Genomic DNA, 26666 nt, shown 5'->3' with positions numbered 1-26666 from the left:
AACAGGGCAGGAAGATATTATTTTCGTATCACCACAAACTACCCCAAAGAAACCCATGAATCATGCCAAATTTCCTGCAGAGGTTCTGTACTATTTTGTAAATGACTTCAGACATTTAGAGACATTCTCGATGGATATGGGCAATCTTAATATCATAACAAAAAATAACAAACCTGAAAGCAGAATCCCAGGACACATTAGAGTGCAATAATATATATTTTGTTTTATTGCAAACAGAAAAAACTAAATACAATCTACCGCACTTTCATCTCTGATTCCTGTGAGACATCAATCATTCAAACCTACAAAATAATTGGTCAGAAACTCTCGAGAACAAATACAAAATGCAGTGAAAACAGGCTCACCCACACGGTATCATGGTAGGCGCTTCTCCAACGCACACAAGATAAACAAATGCTCTGTGAAAATAACTGACCTCTTACAAAAAAAGTTTTTTTTTTCAATAATAATAATTAAAAAAAGAAAAACAGCCAACATATTTACAGGATAACAATATTTTCTTTGAATCTGGCTTCCCAGTGAAACTTTACTTATTACTCAGTAACTAACATGTTACATGTGTCCTTTTAAAGCATATAAGGCATGACAATCAACCTTTTGTCTATTCTGATAACAGCAAATCTTAAATATCCAGATGGAAGACATCGTAACAGACCAGTCGGTCCTCCTCTTTGACGATATTCATATCCTTTATATTAATGCTTGTTGTTTTTCAAAGCTTCTGTGCATTGCTCAGCCCGTCTAAGGCACCGACTATTCAGTAGGGGAGTCCAGAACAAACTGTACATGAGCATATAAATCAAATCCTAAACTAACCTTTTAGCATTATGTACACGTTTGAAACATTAGTGATGAGAAATAATGAACGTAGTAGGTAGCGAATAACTTAATTTACAAGCAACCAAAAAAAAAAAGCAAAAACTTAACATTCATGACTTCAGCTCACTTTGCTTTTGTCAAACTGTCTTTCGAGATGAACAGATACCGGAGGAAAAAGATCATTTTTAGAGCAGAGACAGCAGTTTACCAAAATAAGAAACAGGTTGACAGCTATGAATCTGCTGTACATATGAAAAACTAAAATGTGTGCATGCAGACACAGATGTGCTATATATCACAGAGTTTAAGCACTTTAGTTGCCAAATACAATGAGAGAGAGAGAAAAAAAGGAAAAGTTAATTAAAAAGCTGAAGGTTTTGAGGCACAGACTGCTTTTCAAATGTGGGCTGCAGAGGCAGATGTGTGGTGGATGGGTGGATGGGCGCGTGTGTGCGGCGGCGAGAGTGAGAGCGAGATTAAAGTAGTTTATTCTCAGACATCTAAACCTCTCGACCAAAACCCTGGCATGGGAACGCGAGGGCGGAGAAGGGTTAAAAAGAAAAAAAAAGGACCCACAATCTATAAAACCCCACTAAGAAAGGAGACCTCACCCCCAGGTGCTGATTGTAATAAAAGTATGTGGTTCTGTCATCTTGCAACAAACTTGACCAAATAGGGATCTTTAAAAAAAAAAAAAAAAGGTTATGTTTTCCATTACATGTAAAGCCACTTTGAAAAACGCGTCACTCCCGAGGACACGACAAAAATAAGAAGCAAAAAGTTGACAAGTGGAAGGTCAAATGAAACACGATGAGATCATTGGTGAGCTCAACTCTTTTGTTCCAACTCAACGTCACTGGGTTTGTTGTTTGTAGGGGGAAAAAAGAAAGAAAAAAAGAACCGTCCCTTTGGGAGGCATTACATACAGCTTGAACCTAGATGGTTCTTCAACCAATTTTTTCACTCGTGGATTAAATTTCTAGTTTCCATGATCGCTGTATATCCTCAGTGGAGCCAAACCCCAACATTATAGCCCGTTCTGTGATCAGTAGTGATGTCAGCCGCACACAACATTTCCAACTGTGCTGTGAGCCATTTGTGCACTCGTACTTCAATCACGTACTTAATAAAGCCAAAGGATCAGTTTATTAGTGCTCTTTTTCTTCTACACCCCTCTGACTTTCTTCACCCCCCTTAACAAGTATTTTGCTTATTTACTGTCATGAATCCCGGCCCTGGGGTGTCGAGCGGGAGCAGTGAAACCGTTGGTGGTTTATGGAGCCACGTAACGTTGGATGATGACAGCTGCGATGGTCACATCTGGTATTTATAACTCGCTGCCTTGATCCCACGTTTAAAATAAAAACTGTAATGACCAATTGGTGTTTGTGTGCAGACAGAAATCAGACGATACAGAGGGAAAATGGTTAAGACAGCGACGCAGCCTGTTATCAAGGCTAAGTGGAGCGGGCTAAAGCCTGGTAGGCTTCCTTTCATGCTCACCGACGACTGGAATAATGGAGTTGTGCTTTTTCACTGCAAGAAAGTGACCGAGTTCACACATTTCAACAGGCTAATGACAGCATTGTATTTGGTTTAAGACTTTTATGACATCCGACCCCATTTTTAAGAGCATTTATGATCAGCATTTTTTTTTGCAGTAATTATCTCGCTATAGTTTGTGTTGGTAGTGGCAGGGTCCGCCATTCCCACGCTAAACAAGAAGGATTCAGAGGAAACAGCTCATGCATGTAATCCAGCACGGAGAAGCTCTCATTGTGAAGCAGCCGCAGGGAAAAAAACACATTCAAAACAAGACTGTCTTCTTTCCCATCAGAGGACGATAAATTTTTTTTTAAAAATATATATATATACAATATTCACCAATTACTTCTCTTATTAAGTTACTGCTCAAAGAAAATTTGTTGCCGTATTAAACCATGTGTGTCGCCAAATCAACCAGGACAGAAATTTAAGGATTGCAACCTGAAGAACAGAAAGATATCTGTGAGGACTTTCACCGGGAGCAGCCTCTCTCTCTCGCTCTCTCTCGCTCTCTCTCTCTCTCTCTGTGTAAAGTACAAGCATCAGTCAGTTGGCTTTTCCCTCAGAACGATGCCGGTGTGATTCTCCCTTTTAAATCATGTGAGTAACAAACCTTCCCTTTAAACTAGATGATACATTTTGCTTTTAGAAAACTCATGCAATATAATTTGCTTTAAATACTGGTTGCAGCCATGATTAACATTTCATCCGTATGAAAACGCTGAAAGTAATCAAAAGACCGTTAGGAAAATGCCACAGAAGTTGTGAGGTTTTATGGGAGTAAAGCTCAGGGATATAAATACTTCACCGACAAGAAGTGGAACACCTGACCTTTGACCTGTATTAAAGACAGGTGCAAACACAAAACAAGCAGAATACAAAACCTCATTCACATCAGTTGAAACTTCACTGTATGCCAAAGCCTCTTAAGCCTATGCAGATAACATCATCGAGGCGTTGCAGATCATTTGTAGCTCCTTGAAATGCTACAAAAGTGTAATACAATCCACAAACATGTCCTTAAGGTTAAGTGGTTACAATCAAGGCAGAGCAGTATTGTTCAAAGAGCTCATTGTGAAGACCGAGCTGAGAAATTTAAATTGATCCTTTAAGCGAAATGACGCCTTTAACGATATTTATATCTGTCAGTTGTTAAATCATTCTCAGTCAGTCGGTTTGTTTGTCTGTTTTTTTTTCTCCCCTCGGCTCCTCAAACATACCACTCCCTGCGTGAGATCACCGATCCGTCCATGTGGGACACGTAGTCGCTGTCTGTACCATTGTCATAGCAGTCCTCCGGGAGGTAGGGGGAGCCGTTGTTCACCGTGGGGCTGTGAACAGGAGGTCCGCAGGGGTGCATGTTTTGGGTGTTGTAGTGATCTGGGTAGAAATTTCCCTCCTTGAGGCCCCTGTGGGCATCCCCTTTGTCGGCCCAGTCATCCCTATTCTTGTGGTCGGGGGTGTAGTCGGGGTAAATGATGTCTCCGCCCAGTTTGGGTTTCAGCTCCTGGCTGCCTTTGCTCGTCTTGTCCCCGTAGACTTCCTGCAGCTCGTGCGGCTGCAACACGTCCAGCTGAGACTCCTTCTGCATGTCGGAGGGTCCCAGGTACTGTTTGGTGTAATAGTCCCCTCTGAAGGTCCGGCGCTGTCGCATGAAGCAGGCGCCGCCGAGGATCAGCAGGAGAATCAGGAATAAAACTCCGCCCACGGCACCGCCGACTATGGTACCCAGGCTGCCGTCCTGCAGGGAGGCCAGCGTTGGGGAGGTGAACAGGGCTCTCTGCTGGTCCACAGCAGTGCCCGTCCCAGAGGTGTGGAGGAGGGACGCCGTGGTGCTGGGGGCAGCCGTGGTGGGGGGAGGATCTGCACATTAAACATGTGATGAAAAGATTTAAACAGGGAGGAAAGACAGCAGATGGAGTGAGAGGAGTAATGAAAATAAAGAGGAAAACTTTATATCCTGTAAAGCATACTCGAATGGTTTTTAGATTCATTTATATCAACACGGCGCAGTGTTGGAACAGAAACACGCCTCCCCCGAGACTAAAGAATCTGTTGAAAGCTGTGCCGTAGAGCAAAAAGGAGGAAATGAGAGGGGCGGAAAGAGGTTAAGTGCTAAATGTCACTGTGTGTGTGTGCATGAGAGAAAGACGGAGTGGATTGGAAGACAGAGGACATGCACTCATGAGCATCTGAGTGAGCGTGATTGCCCCACCGCCCTTTCTTTCCTTCTTCCTTTCTTTCTAAAACCCCCGCTTTGGGGAAGTCATGTGAGAAGATGAAACGCTGTGTGATCGATGCGAGGTTCTCGCATCCGATTTGTCCTCCGGTGCCCTAGGTGTTTTGTGATCGCAGCCAGAGTCAGAGAGGAGTGGGCTGTGAGGAGCTCAAGGTCAGGATAACGGTGTCCATTTTGACCTCCAGCCTCTGGGACTAAGAGCAGCCCGATACCACTCGTCAATCTCCGCACAGGCACATCAAAAGGCTGGACTACAAAGCAATATGACTCACACCGATAGAGGTCCTAAAGCTCCAGGAGTTTTTTAAGGGTACGAGTTATCAAAACCGGATTCCCCCCGTGGAGCTGTAATGATTTCCACAATTTGTGTAACTGAGAAAGAGTCTAATTACCAGCAATTACACACTGCGAGCCTAAAGGATCACGGCTAAAGTAAAAGCATGAGAGAGGACAACGGAGCCGGATCAAGGTCAGTGAACTGATACACTGGCAATCCTCTCCTTCTTCCAGTCACTATCAATCCCGCCCCGCAGCGCGACATTTTAAACTCATGTTGGGTTATGAGCATCTGTAACCACGTAGCTGATCATCTGAGAGACAAGCAGCCAAAAACCACAAGGCTGCGCAGACAACTGGAAATGTGAAACAGCCACACCAAGCAGCCAGGGAGGGGGGGAGGAAGTATAGCTGAGCTCAACCTGGCTATCTCCACAGGGGATGGAAGTGAGAGGCCGCATGCCTGAGTCTTAATATTTGACAAGAGGAGCAAGATAATTGCTCAGTGCACGTCCGTCCTGGACAGGATGTCAGCTATACTTTCGTTTGGTGCAAGACTCCAAAACCCGGCCTGTACACAGATGGAGCCTGACAGCCTTTTTTTGGGACTTCTCCAGCTCTTTCTTTTTGACAGTGAGAAACGAAAAGGGATTGTGTGTGTGTGTGTGTGTGTGTGTTAGCGGAGTATGTGTCCAAAAGCAGCAGTTGCTGTGTTTGGAAAAGGATTAAAAGGAACAGAGGAGAAGTGAAAACAAAAAGAGATGCAGAGTTCTCAGGATTCACACCCCGAACTTTACAATCATGAACTCGAGTGGAAAACCTTGAATAGACGGGGGAAGCAGACGGGAGTGTTTTATTCTCCTGAGGAGTTTTCTGACAAGGGATTTATGTAAGTGAATCGACAGAATTTAACTAATCCAAATGCGGGGAACCCCCTTTTGATGATCAAGGGAAGTTCCCTCCTGTGTAGTCTGTAATCTATGGATGAATAATGTCATAGAGAACAGCTGTAAGACTATACAATACTGTTGAAAAACTAATTATATGCAGTACACATACTGTTGTGTACTGCAAATCTGTGAACACAATTCATTATGGCCATGCTGTGAAACCTGACCTCAAACACAGCGAAGACAAAGGCTATATGGGTGCGTCGTTTGCTGAACCAGAAGGGGTAAACACCCTCTCACTTATCTGAGAAATCTAATGTTGCGAAAAACCACTACACTGGAAATGCTTGGGACCGATACTCTTTATCTGCACTCCGTGCTTCCATGTTGCCAGGAATGTGTGAAAGTGGATCTGGGCAGGGACATTTATTCTGAGGCTTACCTCCGCTAGAAGTGTTGAACTGAAGACTGATCGTACTGAGAGGGTAATCTTACATCAGAGAGGCACGCTGAATGTCAAAAGGCATAGATTGCTATTTTAACCTCGGGTGTTAAAGGTGATTTATTTAAGTAAGCAGATGTTAAAAATAAGAGATCCACGAGCACCTGGGGGGAAAAGGGAACAAGTGAAAACGTACCATGCACCCAGAGGTTTACATCTTGACTCTGGAGACCAATGCCATTCCTCACTTCACAGCGGTACACTCCAGAGTCATTGCGCTCCAACGGGCGAGTGAAAGCAAAGCTATTGTTTGATTTGTCAACCCCCTCAGGCATCAATCCATCCAACCTGTGCAGAAATAAAACATTAAATGAATCTCAGAGTGCGCAGTACATCATACAGAGAGACTCAGAGGAAAATGCATCGGTATTGCCGCAATGTTTCAAAGTTCAATTAAAAAAACTATCCGTGACCTGCAGTGATGTCACTTGTGTTGACTCATTCATTGGCCGTTTTGAAGCCATCATTTGATCATGACTGTAATAATTTGAGCTGACTGCACTTCCATCAGTTGAGGGGGGAAACACTTTCTACATCAACACTAAACATGACATTTTCAACGTCAGAGCAGAAAAAGACAGGAAATAAAGAAAATAAAGAGTTTGGCTGTCTAGACTTTATTGGTATTGTCAGTTAAAATGAGGTCCTGTTTCTTGTTTTTAAAGCAAGATGATGACAAAGAGCTGCCAAGTGTTGCTCTGATGCATGAACCATTTGGAATCTTTTATTTATAGCAGGGAGTCTTCCCGATGGGTGCAGCAGCGCATTTGACAGTTCCAGTTTCCAGGCTCCAAAAGTCAGACTGGAGGTAATTTAACCTTCACTGCCTAATTTAAGTTTCTTTAAACCAGGATTAGTTGTACCCAACTGGACCAATCAGCAGCTGATCATTCATGTAGTATTTGCTGTTAGTTACTCAAGAAACATGTTCCTTTTGCCCGTCTGTCACATCACAGTTAACTGTGTGTGATTACATTTGAACCATCGACTTGTTCAGGCTAAGAAGATGACTGTTTCCAAGGGTCTAGATCATGTCATGTTCAACATTAACTGCTGAATATAAAATGGTTTTCCAAAGTTTATGAGTGAACAAGGACCGTCTGACCGCACATTTTAACAACTGACTGCTCTCAAACATTACCGAGGGCTGCAAAAGATATAGTTGTGTGAACAGCTGTGTCCCCTGAATTCGGGACAGAGACAGACGGCTGCCACATTTGCAAGAAACTTTGATAGAATACGTGTGCGCCTGTTTTTACTTATTCTGTCTTGAAAGGGGGACTTCCAGGGTATGTATACCATGTATTTCTGATGAGAAGTTAAAATCCTCACTAAGTGTTTGCATTCGAAGTACATTTGTGGGGATACTGACCTGGTCCATGTGAAGTGATGAGCAGGCGGGTTGGCTTTTGCACCACAGTTGAACTTTACGTTCTCTTGACCCACATACCAATTTGTGTCAATTCCTATTATCGATACCACCGGTGCAACTGTTGAATAAAATAAAACAAAAAGGTTAGGATGTTCATCTTTTTGTTATTCTTATACCTCGTACAACAGTAAGTTTGTTCATGAAGAAAAATTCATTAACTTAGATTTTAAAAAAATATATATTTCTAAGGATATAAGACTCAATAATCAGTCATTATGATCCCAGCAGCCTAGTGACAAATGAGCTTTTCCAGAAGGAACAAAGTGTGCGTTATAAGCACAGTCGAGAGCGATGACAAAAACAAAGGCTGTGCGGGACGGTAGCAGGGTACAGGATCTGCGAGTGAACAAGAGCCAAGAGAACAAACAAATGACCCCGGATTGGTGGAAAGTTAGAAAATGACAGACTCACTCAGACAGTAGCTGTACTGCGGCTAATAATAAACTCTACTGCCTTACCACGACAAAGAAAAAAACAAAAGGAAAGCAGGAGGATTCCTAAATGAAGGCCGGCACATGCCACTGTAATAAAACATGGCAAACACCGACTTAGGCATCCAATATGTCGTTTTGATTTCTCTGGAGGACGAACGAGGAACTCATTACAGCACGCAGGAAGATGCCCGGGCTCATCATGTCCTCTGACCTTTTTTTATTTAAACGTAGCTCAACGTTGAAATTGTGCTTCTTTTGCACTTAAAATCCCCTGCCTCTGCATTTGACATGATTTATTGAGCTGGAAAGCTTCTTTCTCCCTGTATTAACCTTTTGTTTTTCCACGTCTCCATCCGCTGCCCCCCAGCAGTCCCCTGCTACTTGTGTTGCTGCTGAGCCCTGATCAATATTTCATAAAATACCTTCATTAGCCTGCACTCACAAAGTCCAAGCTCAGATAAACCCTTAGTACTGCGCGCCAAGGCGGTATGCATCAATGATTATGACATTAAAATTACTCTTAAATGGCCCCTTTATAGTAAAAGAGGGATCAGGCTATTCATAAATCAAGCTATCAGCACGGGTTAATATCGATACGATGGACTGTGCCTGTGAGGGCTACACAATTAGAACTATAATAATAATCATTACTTTGCTGGCTATATTGATTGTGATTTTTCATCTTGGTGATTTCAGGAACAATGCATATAATTTATGATAATAGCAAAAATTGTAATAAACTGCAGCCATAGCATTAAACACAATGCAAGGAGGCAAGCGACATGATCAGAGGCCAAGTTGGTGAAAGCTGGTGACAAAACCTGTCAGGCTGAAATTTTGATTAATTTGTGTCTCGGAACATTTTAAGGTGGAACTTGAGGCTGCCAATATTATATATTTTTGTTATTGCATCTTTTGCAGCAAACATTACTGGAACAGGGAGACATAGTGCTTTTGTTTGGCACCATGGATTTAGTGTGCAAGTGAGTGGATGTGGGAACAGAAATGTGGCTCACTGATGTGTTTTTGGACACAAAAGAAAAAAACCGAAGAAGCATTGTTGATTGCTCCTTTTATTGTTTCCATTTTTCACCACCGGGAAAAGCAACTTCCTCTTTACCTGATGAACAACTCATTGGGAGTGTTGGGTTTCATCTAATGTACTACAGTAGAAACTTTAAAGGGAGGAATAAATCCCTTTAAGTAATAAAGTGTTGCAAGTCGATTCTATGTCACAGAGACTAAGAAGTAGATCAATTCATTTGTTGACGACAACACAAAATAATGCAATTCACCAGACTTATTCTGTCTGATGTGAGAACAGACAACAAAGGAATCAAGGAGGTATAATATATTACAGTACTTACACTGAATATTTAGTACGTATGGTATGCGGAACTCAGTTTGCAGGGCCGGGTGGCGCACCACACAGGTGAGCATCTTCCCCTGGGCGTAGCGCTGCGGTTTCCACATGTAGTGCACTTGTACGGTGGTGGTACCGTTGGGCTCATCCTGACTTTGCTTCTCACTTCGTCCATATAGCTCGGTCTCCCAGAAAACCTCGGCAGCGGGACGGCCCCGCTCTGCAATGCAGGTAGCCACCAGTGACTCGTTCCCACCGTCCAGCAGAATCGCGGGGCCGGCAGACACGTAGACCTTTGGCTCCACTGTGTTAAAGAGAGCGAGGAGGAGGACGATGGAGGGGGGAGGGGGGGTGAGGAAATGACAGAATGGAGAAAAGATTACGCAATGAATATTGATCTTCTTCAGTATGTATATGAATAAATAATGTCCATCATGTAGAATATGGACAGAGGAAAGTGGCCTTAGTATACCTAACTGCCAGAGAGAGCAGATTGACTTATTCCATTTCATATATATGCATTAAAAATGTATGAGCCATGCTACTCAATCTTATGAAGGCATTTCAGTGGAGACTGAGCCGTCTTTATTGTTTTGTTCCAAACGTATAGCGTCTCACAGGAACGGTCATTTATTGGTCCTTCTCTAAGGTTCCAGCCGAGCATTACGCAAGCATATGATGTTGGGGATAAACTCTTATAGTCCATAATCAGAGGCTACTGCAGCCAACATAGTGATGCGTTTGTATTTGACAATGTTCTACTCGAAGATGAGGAGCTCAGTCTATACACTTATCAGCGCTTTAGAGCTGGGGTAACATTATACCGGCTTCCTGAGAATAACTGCAGGTTTAGACAGAACAAGATTTTTTTCCCAAAGAGTCATAACAGATCCATGCCAGAGGGACGTGACTAGAATAATGCAACTCTCTACCTGTTGCGTAGTTTGCATTTCTTATGCCACACTAACCGAATGAACACGTGAAGCGCTGTTTAAAGCGGGATAAGTTGTATGTATTTGTCGTAATTTAGCAACAGATTCAATAATAAACTTTAATGATATTGTAATTCAACTGGTGCTCTGGTGTAGGCAGTTTTATCTCTTGTTGACAATTTTTGACAATTTAGCCCTCATCACGAGCTCTCTCCTATTTACCCTAAGCCCCTCCCACCAGGCGAGCACAGGCATATGTACTCGCTTCATACACCTGTACATCATCCCGATTATGATTGTGATCGTGATGTTATTATTTAGCGCCATTTAGGGTTCTTATACAGTTTGACCAATGGATTTCCATGACTTTAAACCAAATTTCCATGACAAAACATTTTGTGAAATCTGTGCGTAAACATGAAAAAGTGAGAAAATGTAGTATTTAAACTAACAATGAAGATTCCAAAGCATACAGTAAACCCTAAATGACACAAATGAACAAGAGACAATAGTTTGATTAAAAGATAAACATGTATGCCTGGTTATAATTTGAGCCTCTTTCTTTTAAAATTATTTCAAACTTGGCGGGAATGAACGTTATAAACATATAAATATAAGACATTTGCATGACTTTAAAAGAGAAAAAAGGACAAAAGCTGGTCTGCTGAGGGAGGAGTAGAGAAGTAAACTGGTTGCACAAGTTACACGAGGTTACGCGAGGTTACACTTACATATCCCATCACGAGAATTCACCATTTATGTTAATTCTTTCATCTTTGTCTTCCAGTGCAAAGCCTCATCCATCTCTGTCCCGCTTAAAAGAGCAGCTGTTCCACTTACTGCAATGGTGACAGTTTTAAAAGACATGTGGGGGCACACGCCAGCCTGGTCCACAAGACAAGGCCATAACCTTAGACCCAAGACATCTGTCGCCCCACTTCTTCAGTCGAGGCAGCAGGTCCAACAACAATTTCAAATAACTCCCGGCACCCCAAAATAAACCTGGCATCTCCCGTACCCACTGCAGGGCCGGGGGACGCCCCTTTCAGTCATCCACCTCACATTCTTCCCCCTCTTCTCCGTGCCTCTCCTTACAGGCCTCCATCTATAAACAGTAGCTTCTCTATGTTAAGAGGCGAGCTGGCCGAAGCTTTAGAATAACTAAATCAGAGAGACGTGTTAATTTGGAGTTGCTGTCAAGGAAAGGAGGGAGGGGGGACGCCTGGAAAGAGTGGAAATGCTTTAGGGGATAGGGTAACGATTTCCCTTCAGCAAACTGGCTGCATTGGCCCTTTCCCGCCTACGCACACGCAGATCCACATATGCATACAAACACGGATATCAGAGTGGGAACCCCTTGGAAGAAGGGTTTCAACTCGATGTTCAACGTTTTTTTTTATTATTATTTAAAGCGGTCACTTTGATGTAAAGATTTATGACGTTTCTGAAATAAACAGGGACATTTTTTTTATTTGAGATGTTGGATGCTGTGATGCAAAACGTTGATGCTCAAAGAAATAAATGCCAGTGAACTAAGTGCAAATGAAGCTACACATGGCAAGCAGGTAAGATCAATCTAGCTAATAGGTAACAGAACAATATAAGAACTAGGACACATAGTAACAAGCGAGCAAAAAGATAGCTTTATGACGCACGTGTCAAAGAAACTGGCCGGGGCATTATTTAAAGAGAGAAACACAACTCACAAAACTATAACTCTCTTCAGATTTTGACTTTGGTGAATAAGTAACTTTAATCATCTCTCTGTGGGGCTGATTTTGTAATGTTATGACTCAGCAAAAAATGCATTATCGGCCACATGAATGAACTGACAAGTTGAGACAAAAGGGATGAAGCTGAAATGCTTATCAATCAAATCTGCCTCACCAACGTTATGTGTTGCATACATGTTTTGATGTTAATAAAAGTAAATTGCTGTTCATTAGATTTCCTATGCAACCGTCAGCACTTTGAAACAAAGGCTGCTTCTAATTCATTCATATCCTGTGTCGTATTTTTCTCCTTGGCTTCTTTCCTATCGCTTACTGGTGGAGACTTTTTGGCTCACGTACTGTAGCACACTTCCTTCTGAGCTGTTCCTTAAAAGCTCAGGTCTTTTCTACAAGGTGCTGTAGACACAAGGATGAAGAGGAAAGCGAATAAGTGTCGAGCCAAAACAAATAGTGTGTTGAGTGCCTCGTGATTGAGTAAAAGGTTTGCATGTAGAGTGTAACTTTTAAAAATAAGTCAATGTCAACTTCACCTGTTAATCATTATGATGCGTGTCCTGTGACTTGGGTCTATTATTCATGGTTTGAGGCTTTCAATCTAATAATCTTTGAATTGCTTTAGTTCAGTTCAAATGAAAGAAATTAAAGTTAAATCAAGTGTGCTCTCTGAAACCTCAAAGTATGAAAATGAATCAAAGTTTAGAATTGAGTTGTTTAAACGGCAGAAAATACAATACTATGCTATATTAGAACAATATGTTAATACACTGCGGTGTATTGTCTGTGTGTTGACGTGCTATTCAGAATTAGTTTGTAGGGATGCAGCAACCTTTTTGTTTTCAAAACACTTGTGAAAAATGTACCAGGGTACCCAAAACAAGGCAGAGATGAAGAAACCAATGCTCATCTCTTTAATCTGCTGTGTTTAATTGTAAAGTGTGCACTTGTTAAAAAAACAATCTATGGCCACATGACATGTAGTTCTCTATGGATGTACATGTATGTGAGATCCAAAAATGTACAACACAGAGAAGCTGCCAGGAAAAGAAGAGCGAGGTGAAGTTGAACTCTGTGAGGTCCCAGACTCTGCGGCTGTCAGAGCAGCACTTAATGTACCATTCATTAGTCATCAGAGTCTCCTCCAGTCTCTGGAGGGAGACAAGAAACTACCGGTACTGCCTACAGTGCAATCTACTTCTTTCAGCGAGGCCTGAGTGCAATGCAACCACCAATTTAGGGCTTGAAACATACGCTGACCGCAGAGAAAGTTCAACATTCACGCTCCTCAGAGAAGAGCTCTTAACCCTAGTGCAGAGACATTCTAGTGTAAGTGTGCAAAACTTTAAGAAAAAAGAAAATGGTGATGAGAATCACCATTTCAAATGTATTACAGTCACAAATTATGTGTTTGATGCAGTGTTTTGTGTATTTATTTGATTTTTGCGGGATGGCGGGGGGTGAATTGAGCTTATTAATGAAAGGCAAATAGCCTCGACATCCAGATGTCATATCGGCAACTACACATAAAATCATTGTAAAAAGAAAATTCATAGGGTTCATAGAATGTGCAGATACCCAAAAAATATTACACATTTTCAAAACCATGGATTGCCAAGTTTGTCATCTGCTTCTTCAGTGCCTGTGAAAGCTTCAGACATGCCAACTACTCAGCCTGGGGTATGATTTCATAATTCGTGACAAAGGGTAAAGAGGGCAGAACTGACATCAATCCTCACCGCCTTATGGAAAATAGCTGTACGTTGTAGAGTTAAGAGCATTGCTACACATCACACTTTATCATGCAGCTTGGTTAAAAGCGAGTGAATGTCACGAGAGTCGCTTTGCGTCACACCCTGCAATTAACTTGTTGTTGCATGCAACTAGTTGCACCAAGCTGAGCCTGTTCAAACCCTCTGCACTTTGTTTACATGCTGGCCACATGAGACTAAAAATGATCACTTTTTGATTTGTATGAAAGTGGGCTCGTGGAAGACCCTATGGAGAAATTAATTAATTAAAGTGAGTGAGTGAGTGAAATGAGGGACCACACACACACCAAAGCAGCTTCTATACAGAGCAAATTCCTATAGGGATTTAAATTGACATGGCCTGTGTCCAGGTAGTAAATTACAATGCTAGGTAGCTTCAGGGAGTAGTTTGTTCCTTCAGGGCAAACACTTAGTAGTCACCTAAGCTTTGCTTAATCACAACCAACAGTGTCCTGCTTAGAAAAGTGAGATTAAAGACCAGCATTAAGAAGCACTCAATACAATGGCAAAGAAAATAAGGGAGACAGAGCTATACTTTACCTAACACATTAACATTGGTTGATGCTTGTGTGTTGCCCAGAGGAAATGTTACTACTTTGCAGGTGTAGGACCCAATATCTGCAAAGCCAGCCCCTTCGATGGTAATGGTAGCGTCTCGGACAGAGGGGGAAACAAACGAGATGCGCTTGATGTAGTCCGAAGAGAAGGAGGTCCCGAACTCGGGGTTGAACACCGCCAAGGTAATGGTGCCCGAAGGAAGATGGCGTTCCCAGGAGCTCTGTGTGAGGTTGGAGCCCACCTCTATTCTGCAGCCCAGTGTGATGTTCTTCCCCAGCACTGCGTTCACTTTCTCAGGAACAATCACCTGGTTACTGCTTGCACCTGCTGAGAGAACGGGACAGAGATGAGATTCCAATAAGCGTCAGCAACACGTCATTGTCACAGCTTTAATTAAATTGTAAAAATGCTTTTCTCATGACACTTCTTTGGATTCAGAGATTACAGAAGAAAATTGTCTGTGAATCCAAATCTATTTGTCAAGCAGTGTGTTTCTCCCCTGTCCACTAAAACACATAATTTTCAGACATGTTTTTCATGAAAAAAAGAAAGGAAAAGGAACATAATTCATCTGGGCTACTCAGAGTGCTCTGCTTTCCCTCTTAATTAGCAACACACCTTCACCGCGGGACACTCAGACGGTCCCTCTTGCTAATCACCAGAGCACCTTTTAAGCAGGATAGAAAAAAAAAAACATTACTGGAAGGAGATGAAACAAAACAAGCAATTTTATGGTAGTACACCCTCTTTTATAACGCCCTTAAATTTGACTTGAAGTTCACTACATTTTTTTAAAGTAATGCAACATGTAAACTTGGTTTTGAATAATAATGAATATTTGAACGCTGTAATTAGTAAAAGCAAGTCAAGACTCGATGACCATGTGACCACAAATGCCCGAGTTGTCGTCATGTTGAAAAATAAATACAAATAAAATAACAATAGTAACACGCACACAACACAAATCAACACTGAAGTGCTCAAGACACACAAGCCGTATGGACAGTAATCTATATGCCACAGTTGATAGACCGGGTTGTAGCAACAAAAACAAACTCAAGGGGAATGAATACAGTATCTTGCAAACCTAACCTGAAATAAATCCTAAATTACAGGTTATGTCTAGCTCTGAATGAGAATAAATCCACCCATGGCTTAGTTTTTTCTGTGAGCATAATTACACAAATGATTCATTGATAGAATTATGTGCGATTTAACATTTTTAAGAGGCTATACTAATTCAAAAGGTGAATTGTAGAGAAAATCTACAATATACCTTGGGAAAATATTTATTTTATAAATAAAAGTAGATTTCATTCAAAATATTCAAACAGTACGTCTCAGTAGTATTGACACAGTTTTGCGGAGTAAGCTATATTTGGGAGCCATAAATTTCCACTTTGTACGTAGTCTCGGATGTGTATGGAGTAAAGCTTATAAAAGTGGCCCACTGACTGGTATTTTGAGTCTTTGGCATGAATTTAAGTGGTACGCCACAGCAATGCTATCTTGGTTTGTGAGGAATATAGAGCCAAAGGAGGCTGAGGCTCCCCGTGCGCCAATATGTCCCCTGTAATTTCAGCACACACGCACACGCATGCACGCACACACGCAGGCTGCTGAGTTCTAAATGTATGTTGCATTGTGTTGTGGAAGCTCATGCTGTGCTATAATACTTGGGCTTTCCTGGTTGTTTGTTTTTCTCTGCTGACCCACATTTTTAAAATATGTTGCTTGGATTTCTCGCCTTACTGTGTACACTAATCTTATCTAGCACAGTATTTATGCTTTTAACCTATTAAACTATTAATCTTTTTTTGGTAATTTACTTAGAGAAACACTTGGGAAAGCCATTTTGGATTATTTCACCAAGATAATTTAGGGACACATTGACATCTTTTTCCCACCTATGATTCATGAACTGGTCAAAAAGAGGTGTCCCACCCTGCCTTAAAGAGCTAAGCAGTGCATGTGTTGCCCTGTGTTTGTTTTGCGTCTGCCAGAGTCCTCTGGCTGCACTGGTGTGGGGGAGAATCAGGGTCAGAGCCGTGTGGGTTTTGCATTCTGCCCTCCACAGACATCTGAGCTGACACAACAGCTGTTTGTTGCCACCTCACTGGTGCAACTCCTCTTCTTAAACAATTTGTACCATTTAAGTGAGATCAATATGTGAATTGGTACAAGACCATGAATGCCATTCTGATAAAAAAAATCCTTCTACCGCACTGGTTGTCCGAGTGGTAAAGGAACATGCTTGGCATGCATGACAATGTGTTGATGCACGCAGACACGTGTCTTGGACCAGGCTTCTTGTCCCTGACATGCTCTGCATATTGCAGCTACCTGACACGACACTCCAACTGCTGCCGTACATAGTTTGTCTATCTCTGTGTGTCACCTTTCAGGGCTCTCAAAGCATACAAAGAAACAAGACTCCATCTATGCAATGTTCTGTTTGTTTTACCGTAAGCATTTGGGAGTATGTAGGAAAGGAGGGAGAGGAAGGGGGTGGGAGGAAAGTGTTTTAAGAGGACTCCACCCTTAACATTATGGGAGGAGAGACAGATGGCCTCTGCATGGGATACCTACAGCCAGGAGGAGAGTGGGGAAACTTGGCACTGGTAGTCTGAGGCAGTGAAGAACACAGCCAGAGCTCGCAAACTAGAGCTCCTTGAAATATTATCTAAAATACTGCATGCATATGTAATGTAAACAGCGCCTTAAAACAGAGCCGTCATATGGTTTCTTCAAGGAAATGGGCATACTGCTGCAGAGCAGAGGCACAGCTCAGGACTGTTACTAGTTTCATTACTGGTTAGCATTCTATCCAACAAATCAATACGGGTCCACATTTTAAATGGGATAAACACGAAAATGTATATTTTGTGCTGTGTCGCTGTTTCAATCATTTACAACCTAATTACTCGACTCACAGTGCAACGCCCCACCAGAGAACAGGAAGAAGCCGGGCCTGCAAAACGCTATTTGTCCGAAGAGAAATAAGCTGCACTTTTGCCCCTTTCTTCCTTGAGAAACCCGAGGAAAGAATGAACTCATGGGAAGGATATGCCTCCCCTTTGAAGGAACGCTTCATATTTGTTTCTTTTCCTCCTGACATCACTAATTGCGACAAGCTGCTCGAAAGACGCAATGGTAAATCAAAACCTTCCTCTTTGCCTGGCAACCGGCTCAAACATTCCACGTCGGCCACTTGATGAGCCAAGATCTCCACCTACCCAGACCTGACCGAGCTTCGGCCCCGACTTCTCCAAAAGGAGGAGGCCGTCTCCTGGCTCGAGCTCCTCGCAATGAAGCCCGCGTGTCAGAACCGTGTGAGACAGGAGGCGTCCAAGGCCTGAAACCTTCACATGCAGCAACAAAATAGACAATGTGTCATGTTTATGTCGACCAACTCCGTGCATAGATTATCACGTCAAACAGCACTCATGGGGGACTGATCTGAAGACCTCACAAAGGAAGAATGCAGACATGAAATCTGTGCAGTAGGGAGTGTGGTTTAGGACTAAAGCAAGAGGAAACAGAGTGCTCAGCCTTCAGAAATGAGAACAGTGAGGCGAGGAGGAATAAGTACATAAAGCAAGAAATAGGGCAGTTATTGGGAGGAAGTTTAGGCGTGAGATGGACAGCAGTGAAGAACTGAACAGCGTGAACTATGTTTTAACATAAAAATGCTGCCAGGCTAGGTCAATCATTTCTACAAGCGGATATTAGTACATGACAGTTTGACAGAGTGGCTCAGACCACCGAGTCAAAACTACTGATATAGTACGCACTACAAAACCAGGATGGTTGATTTATGTCAACATTATATTGTCTGCATTTAGACGACCAGATAACAAGAAAAAAAAGGTTGATTTAATTAGCGAACATTAAGCTACATACATTTTGTTTAAACATATGCAACGTCTTCTCTTTTGATGATCTTTAAATAATGTTCCAGCCAATGTTAGCTAGTTAACTTTAATGTTGTTTTGTGTACTTTGCACGCTCGCACCCTTTGGACTTTTTAAACAGAAAACATGGTTATATTGTGAAATTTACTGGAAATGACCTACACTATAGCCACCAGCAGGCCAGATACTTTCAGCTCCCCGGCAATCGCCCTTCAGCCAGCTACCTGGTGGCGTCACATCACACCTAATTTCAACTTCACAAATCAGTCGTTTATAATTTAAAACAAGCGACAAGATTGAATAGAAACATAGGCTCTCACCAAAATCAGCACAAAACAGTGCGCTGTGCAGGAACACGGTTGTCGGTAACATATTGCATAAAGATAAATATTTGAATAGTTCAAACCTATTAACTGATTAATTTGGGTCACAATTACTGTTCGTTTGAGTTAAAGGTTTATTTATTGTAATTTTACAACTAAGGCTTCCCCAACTGTCTGAGGTAAGAAGTTTCTCTTACCTAACCTCGTATAATCATCCCTGTAAAACTACTTTTTAGCGACGTTCCCGTTTGAAAAAAGGATCCAAGTTGCAAGGAACCAATAAGACCTTGTGAAGAGCCATTCACTACAAACATCTTAAGTTGTCATTTTGATGTATAAATGTAGATATATTAATGTAAAATGTGTCTGAGTTCTGCATTAAAGTGTAACTTAACCCCAGGTCTGAGGCCAAAACCACCAACTGCATCATTTAGAAAAACGCTTTAAAAAAAGAAAAGAAAAGTGGGCCGAGCTTAAAACGATAGACACTGTCGGGAGAGGTGAGAAGGGGGGGTCTGATTAAACGGTGGAACATTACTTTATTTCTTGAGAGTAGATTAGTCCCATATGGTCGACTCTAAGAATTGGTCTTGCAAGATAAGGGTTGACACAGTAGAAGGTGTTTGGGGCCATTTTTAACCAACAAATACAGATTTTTATAGACCTGCAAAGAAATGTCAATATCAACATCTTTCATCATAGTGCATATAGATCACTTCGTTTATAGCTTTAAAAAAAAAAATGACGTGTGCAACTGCTCTTCTGACATGGTGAACTTTAATTTGGCTGCACCTGTTATTCCTCCAAGAGGTTAGCAAGCAACCTACGATGCATATCAGACCTAGACTAGTTCTCACTCTTTTCTCTGCTTCTATAATTTGTGAGTAGGAGGTGAACACAGGCACAAGGGCAGTGTTTCATTACTGTTTAATGAGAGCTGTAATTCCTGCTCAATGGAAGCACTAAAGTCCCGTAGTTAAGTAGAGGCCAAAGGCAACACTAGCAACATCAGCTGACTATTAACTTCTACCGGAATCTCAAGACATGCGTGTGAAAAATGTTTACTTGCATTTGAAAACTGCGATGGCTCTGCCAAACTCGCACAAAATAGTCTTTGAAGATGGAATGCTATACAACTATTAAATATAGATACAATGGAAAACACACATGGAACAATTATTCAATGATGTCTCAATGGGCTAATGTCCTCAACAGCAACCATTCCCAACCCAATTCAAGTGGAAAAGAAGATATAGAAAAACAATTAAACCATTCCTTGTGTTCAGCCAAAGCTAGGACATTAGTGGAAAATGAAGAAAAAAATCAAACAGTTGGGATTTTGCTGTAGCACTTAGAATATTAATCGATAAATCTTCTTCTAGGAGCTACATTTTCTGAGAGTCGTCTCTGCCTTCAAACACTGAAACTCAAAGAAGTCAATAGGCAGTGTGGAGCCATTTGTTTGCTATTGTTACTCTCTAAAGAGGCGACCAGGGAAAAGCAGACAATGCCTATACGCCTAACGCAGTCCCCCAGACCAATGCTTTACTTTCGTGGGGCCTATAACTCTGTCTCAATCAGTTAGAGAAGGGATAGGCCAAGTGCTGTATGGCTTGTTTTATAGCTCGTCTTTATCGTAAGAAATATTTGTGCAGTGTGAAGAAACCATTAGTCCATACACCAGCTCTAATCTACCCCCTTCCTTCCTTGTATTGTATCCTGTGAGGGTGTGAGGCTTTTTCAGCGGGCTAATTCATGGTGGAGACAAACACCAGCTGACAGGCCTTTAAAAAGGGGCGTACGGGCTTCTTTCACATGTCACCGTCTTCTTCACAAACCTTTTCTCATTACTCCCCCATAGCAAAGTAGACTTCTGTACCCTTCTCATACAGGTCACATTTGATTAAAGATCCATGCTTAAAAGAAAAAGATCAATAGTGTTGACATATAGAGTGTCGGGATGTGTTACAACCTCTCATCGGAGTTAACTACAGCTATGCTGTAGAACTTGTGAAGGACAATGTCTGCCACTGTGTACCAAGGCAACACAAACACTCCTACATTACAGCGTCCTGCCTTATTGTGTGGGATTTGTTATTGTTTGTTGTGGGGGTTTGAGGAAGGCTATTTCAGAATGTTAACACAGTACAATGGACCCAAAGATGGGCAGCAATGTTATTTTTTTTCCATGTAGGGCATTTTTTAAGCTGCTGTGTGAATAAGCTACTTAAACATCTGAGTTTTCTTTTTAAAGGGGAGAAGCTACAATGAGTCTCTCAATTAGAGCTCAAGTGTATTACATCTCTGACACGGTAATGTTAATAGAGACGGTACTGCACTCACCATTGCACCATCATAGTGTTGAAAATTCCACTGTTGTGACATTGTTTGTGTCAGGGTCTGCTTTGCTCATTAAGTACATCCTTACTGCTCCCGTCCCTTTTTTAGATAGCAAAGTGTTCTCAAAAATAACCTTCATCTTGTCTCAGAAACTGACAGCCATGAATGAATGTTTAATATATTTACTACATAAAACAATTAGCCAGACATCACACATTGACAACTGAAGTCTTTATATATAAAGAACAAGTGCTGTTTTATGGTTGGCCTCGTATCTGTTTAATTGATTTTAGTAAATTATTCACAGCATCTGATGAAATCTACCATCAAGCCAAACAAAAGACAGCATAGACAGCCTACCAATGGTACTTCAAGGTCCAACTCTCCACATTAGCCTACTGTGTGATAATAAAAGAAACTGTATGTTGGCATCAAATATTCAAAACTGGTATTTGCTCATCTTGTCTTCGTACAGTTACATTTTTGGGCTCCCATTCCCACTTTAAAAGAGACCAACAACGTGTTCCACACAACTTCTCCCAAACAAAAAGAAAATATAATTTTCCCCACCAAAGTGTTCTTTATAATGCTCAAGTGTAAAACCAACAATGAACCAGTCATACATAATTTAAATTCCCAAAAATTATCATTGAAGAATGATGCATTGTTTTTAGACGAATGTTGTTCCTGCCAAATTTTCAAGTCACTATCTTGAGAAAAAAGTACTGAAACCAAGCTCAATTTCCATCTATTACGACAGAAATAGATCATGCCCTTGTTGGGTGGAGCTTTACTGAGAATAGAGAATGGGTTCTTTACTAATCACAGACTCCACTGCCCTTCACTGGGTCTAAATAGGCTACTGTACTTTCATTAGTCTGACCTAACATAATGGAAACATAGTTTCCCATATGCCACAGAGAGCCCAGAGGGAATTAGACTGTTTTTCTTTTAAATGATTCCCATCATTGTCCAATTTTAGATTTCTTGTGTGATGCCCGTTTCTGTCAACAACCTTTTTGTTGAGGCATCTAAATGATGTCAGGGATTGGCACATAGAGGCTGCAAACACTGGGCTAGTATTATCATGGGATGTTAATAGATTTGTATGTATTGGTGTTACAGGGATAGACCATGTAGATAGACCATGTATGCGGTGAGCAATACATTGCTATCAAGTAAGATGCATGACAAACTAAAAGCAAACAACTTTGGTCAGGCTTTGTTTTGAGTGCTAGATCTGCCAAGCATGCATCTTATCTTATTTATGTCTTCTGATGGGGCCTGAAAATTGAGATTTGCTATGTTTAATACATAAATTGTATCTGGCCATTCATTGAAATGCAACAGGAAAGAGGGAGCCCTGCAAATCATTATTCATTTGTATCTGTTAATTAATCTTTCAACTAATATGTTGCTCTAATTATAAATTTGCATGGATCTTGCACCCTATCAGCTGTTAAAACAAAAACCTGTTAGAAGATGTGTGTGTGTGTGTGTGTGTATATATATATATATATATATATATATATATATATATATATATATATATATATATATATATATAAACTTTCTTGAGTAATCAGCATCACTGCACGTCACCCACCCCACAACAAGGGAAGAAGTAAAGCAGTCCAATAACAATCTGCCTCTGTACTCTGTACCCGATGGTCAATAAAACAGTCGGTAGTTTGGTCAGTGTGGCATTTCAGCAGCATTATGCTGGTCAGACGCAGTTCATTTTCCCGGCACACCCACTTTTCCCGGCAACTCTCACCATGTTTCTGCAACAGATTAAAATGTTACTCTTGATTTGTACTCACCACCTACTCGGAACGGTGAGAACAAGGAGATGTAGGTGCTTGGGTCACTTGGGACAAAACAAATCCCAGCTGACTACAGCGAATTTATAGTGACCTCACAGAACAACTCAAATTCATGTATTTGACAACATGCCAATGCAAATCATTTAGCCAACGGCTCTGTCTGTGATGATTTAATTCCCCTACATCCTGTACAACTTCGTCTAGACTTCAATCAAAAGGGAATATTGTCAACACCGCTCCTTGCAATTTACTACACACCTCCCTCCCACACTGTTAAGTCCACAGCGAATGAAGAAAAGTCAGTAAGACAACATCCAAGTGTATTTTTTCTGGGACTCAAGTTTCATGCCTGGTCAGACATAGTGTTAACATAATATAAAGCTCACTTGGATGTAAAAGACAAATATTTATTGTACATAAAGGCTGTAGTGCTCCCATTTAAATTGGTCTAACAGCTCTGGGTTGTAGAGTGAATACACCTTTAAACTGTAATGATTTCTTTAATTCTAATTCAATGCATGGGAAATAATAATCTAACATTGCTTTTAAACCCTAAATACTTTGCCACTAGTTTACTTTTTGCAAATCAAGTGGAAGCCAAAAATGCCAACCACATGGAACTATCACGTTTGACAGCAGTAATCTATAACTAAGCTTTACTATCTATTTGAAGATGAAGAGGCAGGGCATCAGCAACTAAAAGCAGAAGAATGTAAACTACGGGGTGGGTGAAGAGAAGAGACAGTTGTGCAAAATCCTGTTTAAGCCATTACCGCAATATATCTGCATCAACGACCAGGGCTGCTCAGCAAGCCAAAACAGGGATCATGTCTTTCTTTCCCTTGGTTTCGGTGTCTGATGTCATCTCACACACACAGAGAGCAGAGGGAGGGTGCTAAAAAACCTAGAAACCTTGGACCCAAGTTCTGACAAATCCAACAGTGTAAAAATCAACTAATTGTGTCTGCTTCAAATGATGCGAGTGTCCCCAACTGAAATGCAGGAAAATTAAAACCCCTTAGTACTACAATATAACCACAAGTACTACAAGAAACAGTTTGGGCCCGTCACTCATCAGCAACTCCATTAAAAATCAATAATGCATGCGGTGAACATTTCCTCCTCACTAGTGGTTTTAGGCCTGTGATTCTGGGATAGAAAGTCTAACACTTTCTGTCTAGTCACTGCTAAAATAAGTTGTAGGTTTAGATATATAATATAGATTATAAATATTGTATGTGAAAAATAAATACAAGATAAAATAATACTAAGAAACTAGATTAACTTTGCGTTCCACGAATCCATAAATTCCACGTAAAAGTGACAGAAATTAGAATAAAAGATTTTCTGATGCGTCGGTATCCACCAAGTTTCATGTGGTCCTCCGACAAGAAGTTGTGGAAGAGGGACGCTTATTTCTTACGTATTGATTGCTCTATAGGCCATGAGGATTTAAAGCCAGTAGATTTGTCACTTGTCATATACTGTATAGCGTGGTGAAATATCAGGATACAAAAAAGGCACAGAAAACAATACAGTACTATACTTTACAGCCTTAAAGCCTCCAAGAAATTCTTTCCATTAGCCGCAGTATAAAATACATCACCAATCCTTGTGTACAAGCAAATAAGACAGCACTACTGAAAGCTTACTTACTACAGTCAGAACCTTCCACTATTTGACTGGTGGGTGTTAATAATCTCCCACTTGGGTGGTAGGGGGGGCGTGTCCGTGTATACAACAGACTGTGTGCGCATCCCAAACATCATAACCACCCAACAGCTGAATGAGTGAAACAAATAAGAGTGAGTGGTGAAAAGCAGCCACACCTGTTTCCCATAACCCCGTGATCCCCTCTTGGAGGATTCAACTGCTGACTGTGCACACCCTGCACGTATACCTCTTTAATGTGGACTGTGAAGCCACAGTGTATCAGAGTGACCCTAACTTCAGGGGAAAATACTGACTCTTGAAAAACAGCAGGCAAAAAACGGTTTGAAAAGGTTTGCCTGTGTTCATTCACAGTAGGTAATTAACCATGGAAATATCTGGAAGCCATTTCCCTGTGTAGTTTCCTATGACTCAGTGATTGAAACAGTCAATTCCTGTCTATCCCAGATTTATGTAGTAGACAAGACATATTAACTAACGCACAGTAAACAGAATAGCATCCATAATGAAAGCATTTTCTATGTTATTTTTTTTTCCCCTTTTCCTCCAAATTTGGAATAACTAATTACCCATGCACTGTGTCCTAATGACTGGAAACACCCAATGTTGGTTTGGGAAGGAAGTAGACAAGAAATAATTTAAGTTATTAGTCGCAAAACCAGACAGTTCAGGTAAAGGTTGAGACTGTCGTGTTTCTATATTCCTATATAAAGACCATATTTAATGAAGCATTAGTCTGCCTTCCCAAAGGCCATTCATTCATACAGAAGATGCACATCTTAAAAAGCTGGGTCAAACAAATAAGTTAAATTGAAAGAAATGCAGATGTTTCCTCAAAACTGTTGTAGGTTTTAGCAAACTCAAACAGGGTTAAATGTGCAGTGCATTTGTTGGTGACTAAAACCTCCTATTTGGTGAGCTAGCTAGTATTTATGCAGCATTGTGCATGTGAGATTGACTCAAAATAACCTTGAGGTTGTGACAATAATGCTACTGCAGGTTCATGTCATCACGTGCAGTGTTGTTGCTCAATTATTTATGTCTAGTTTTTGGACAACAATGGAGGATTAAACAAAATCATGACTTGGCCTTCAAATCAATGTAGCTGTGTTGTATTTTCATGTGATTTGTTGACGATAAGAAAAATTAATTCTTATCTTATCCGGCAAGGCAAATGATAAAAACTGCTTGGGTAAAGTAAAATCCTTAACCCGAGACACCTGAAAAACTGATGACACCTCAAACTGCAAAGATATAAATATACAAGTAAAACTATTTGTATCGAGATATTTTTTTATGATTTTTTTCAAAACCTTAACTTCATCAATGCTAATATACAAACAAGAAAGAGGGAAGAGTTTTGTGTAATGTAACTTTCCTTAAAATGAATAGAAATTGGTGCCATCTTCAGATTATAATGCACAGTATCTTTGATTCTGGTAATTCAGATTGAACAGGTTGGTGCAGGCAGTCTTAATTGGACTTGTGAAAACAGTGTGCTGAAAATAATCAACAATTGTCTACAGTGTCACAGTGATGTCTCTTTATTCACCCTGGCTACAGGCAAGCCCTGGGATAAGCTAAAACTAGGGGTTAAAGCTTTAAATTTACTGATGGACCACCAGGGAGCAGCTTGCCGCACAAAGCCTCTGACAGTCAGTCACATCTGTCGGGGGAAGAGGAAGCAAAGGGTGGAGTCAACATAAGCTGGTGACCACAGCCTGCTCCCTGAACTCCAAACTCACACACTGCCTCCATGCCCCACAATAAAGGAGCGCACTCATCTGCTCATGGCCTTCCTTCAAAAAGAAAACACTGCCTGCATTTAATGTGATTAGGAGTTCTCAGTCTGCTGCTTTACAGCTGAGATTGAAGATGAAATGAGAGGATCAAATGAATGGCCCAGCTGCGACCCGCAGATGTGAAATCAATGAATCCAACTTATTTGAATGCCCTTTTCTTGTATATAATTCCAATAGAAAATAACTTGTGTGGATAATTAACACCAGACAATAGTCAAATGTTGGCATCTGAATGCATATTTAGTCAGTGGACCACAAGTTTGTCTACTTATCTGAGTCA

General features: G+C 41.1%; 1 protein-coding gene across 2 annotated transcripts in view; it reads right to left on the bottom strand.

Annotated features, from left to right (window-relative positions):
- Positions 1-203: 203 nt before the first annotated feature.
- nectin3a (nectin cell adhesion molecule 3a) overlaps positions 204-26666 on the bottom strand; it is a 28830-nt gene continuing 2367 nt past the window's right edge. Inside the window, exons 2-6 of one of the 2 annotated variants that reach the window (XM_068584936.1) lie at positions 14493-14834; positions 9526-9825; positions 7665-7782; positions 6429-6580; positions 204-4248 (exon numbers count right to left, since the gene is read on the bottom strand). In XM_068584936.1, coding sequence (XP_068441037.1) covers positions 3596-4248; positions 6429-6580; positions 7665-7782; positions 9526-9825; positions 14493-14834 — 1565 coding nt within the window. In that variant the 3' untranslated portion in view covers positions 204-3595. Of the gene's footprint in view, positions 4249-6428; positions 6581-7664; positions 7783-9525; positions 9826-14492; positions 14838-26666 lie in introns of both variants that reach the window. The other variant, XM_068584935.1, reaches the window with a different exon arrangement.

This window comes from Clinocottus analis, unplaced genomic scaffold (genome assembly GCF_023055335.1).
Source record: "Clinocottus analis isolate CAN_PGR_092001 unplaced genomic scaffold, fCliAna1.0.p SCAF_2, whole genome shotgun sequence".
Taxonomy (NCBI): domain Eukaryota; kingdom Metazoa; phylum Chordata; class Actinopteri; order Perciformes; family Cottidae; genus Clinocottus; species Clinocottus analis.
The sequence above is the reverse complement of the archived record's forward strand: the minus strand, read 5'-3'. Positions and strand labels throughout refer to the sequence as shown.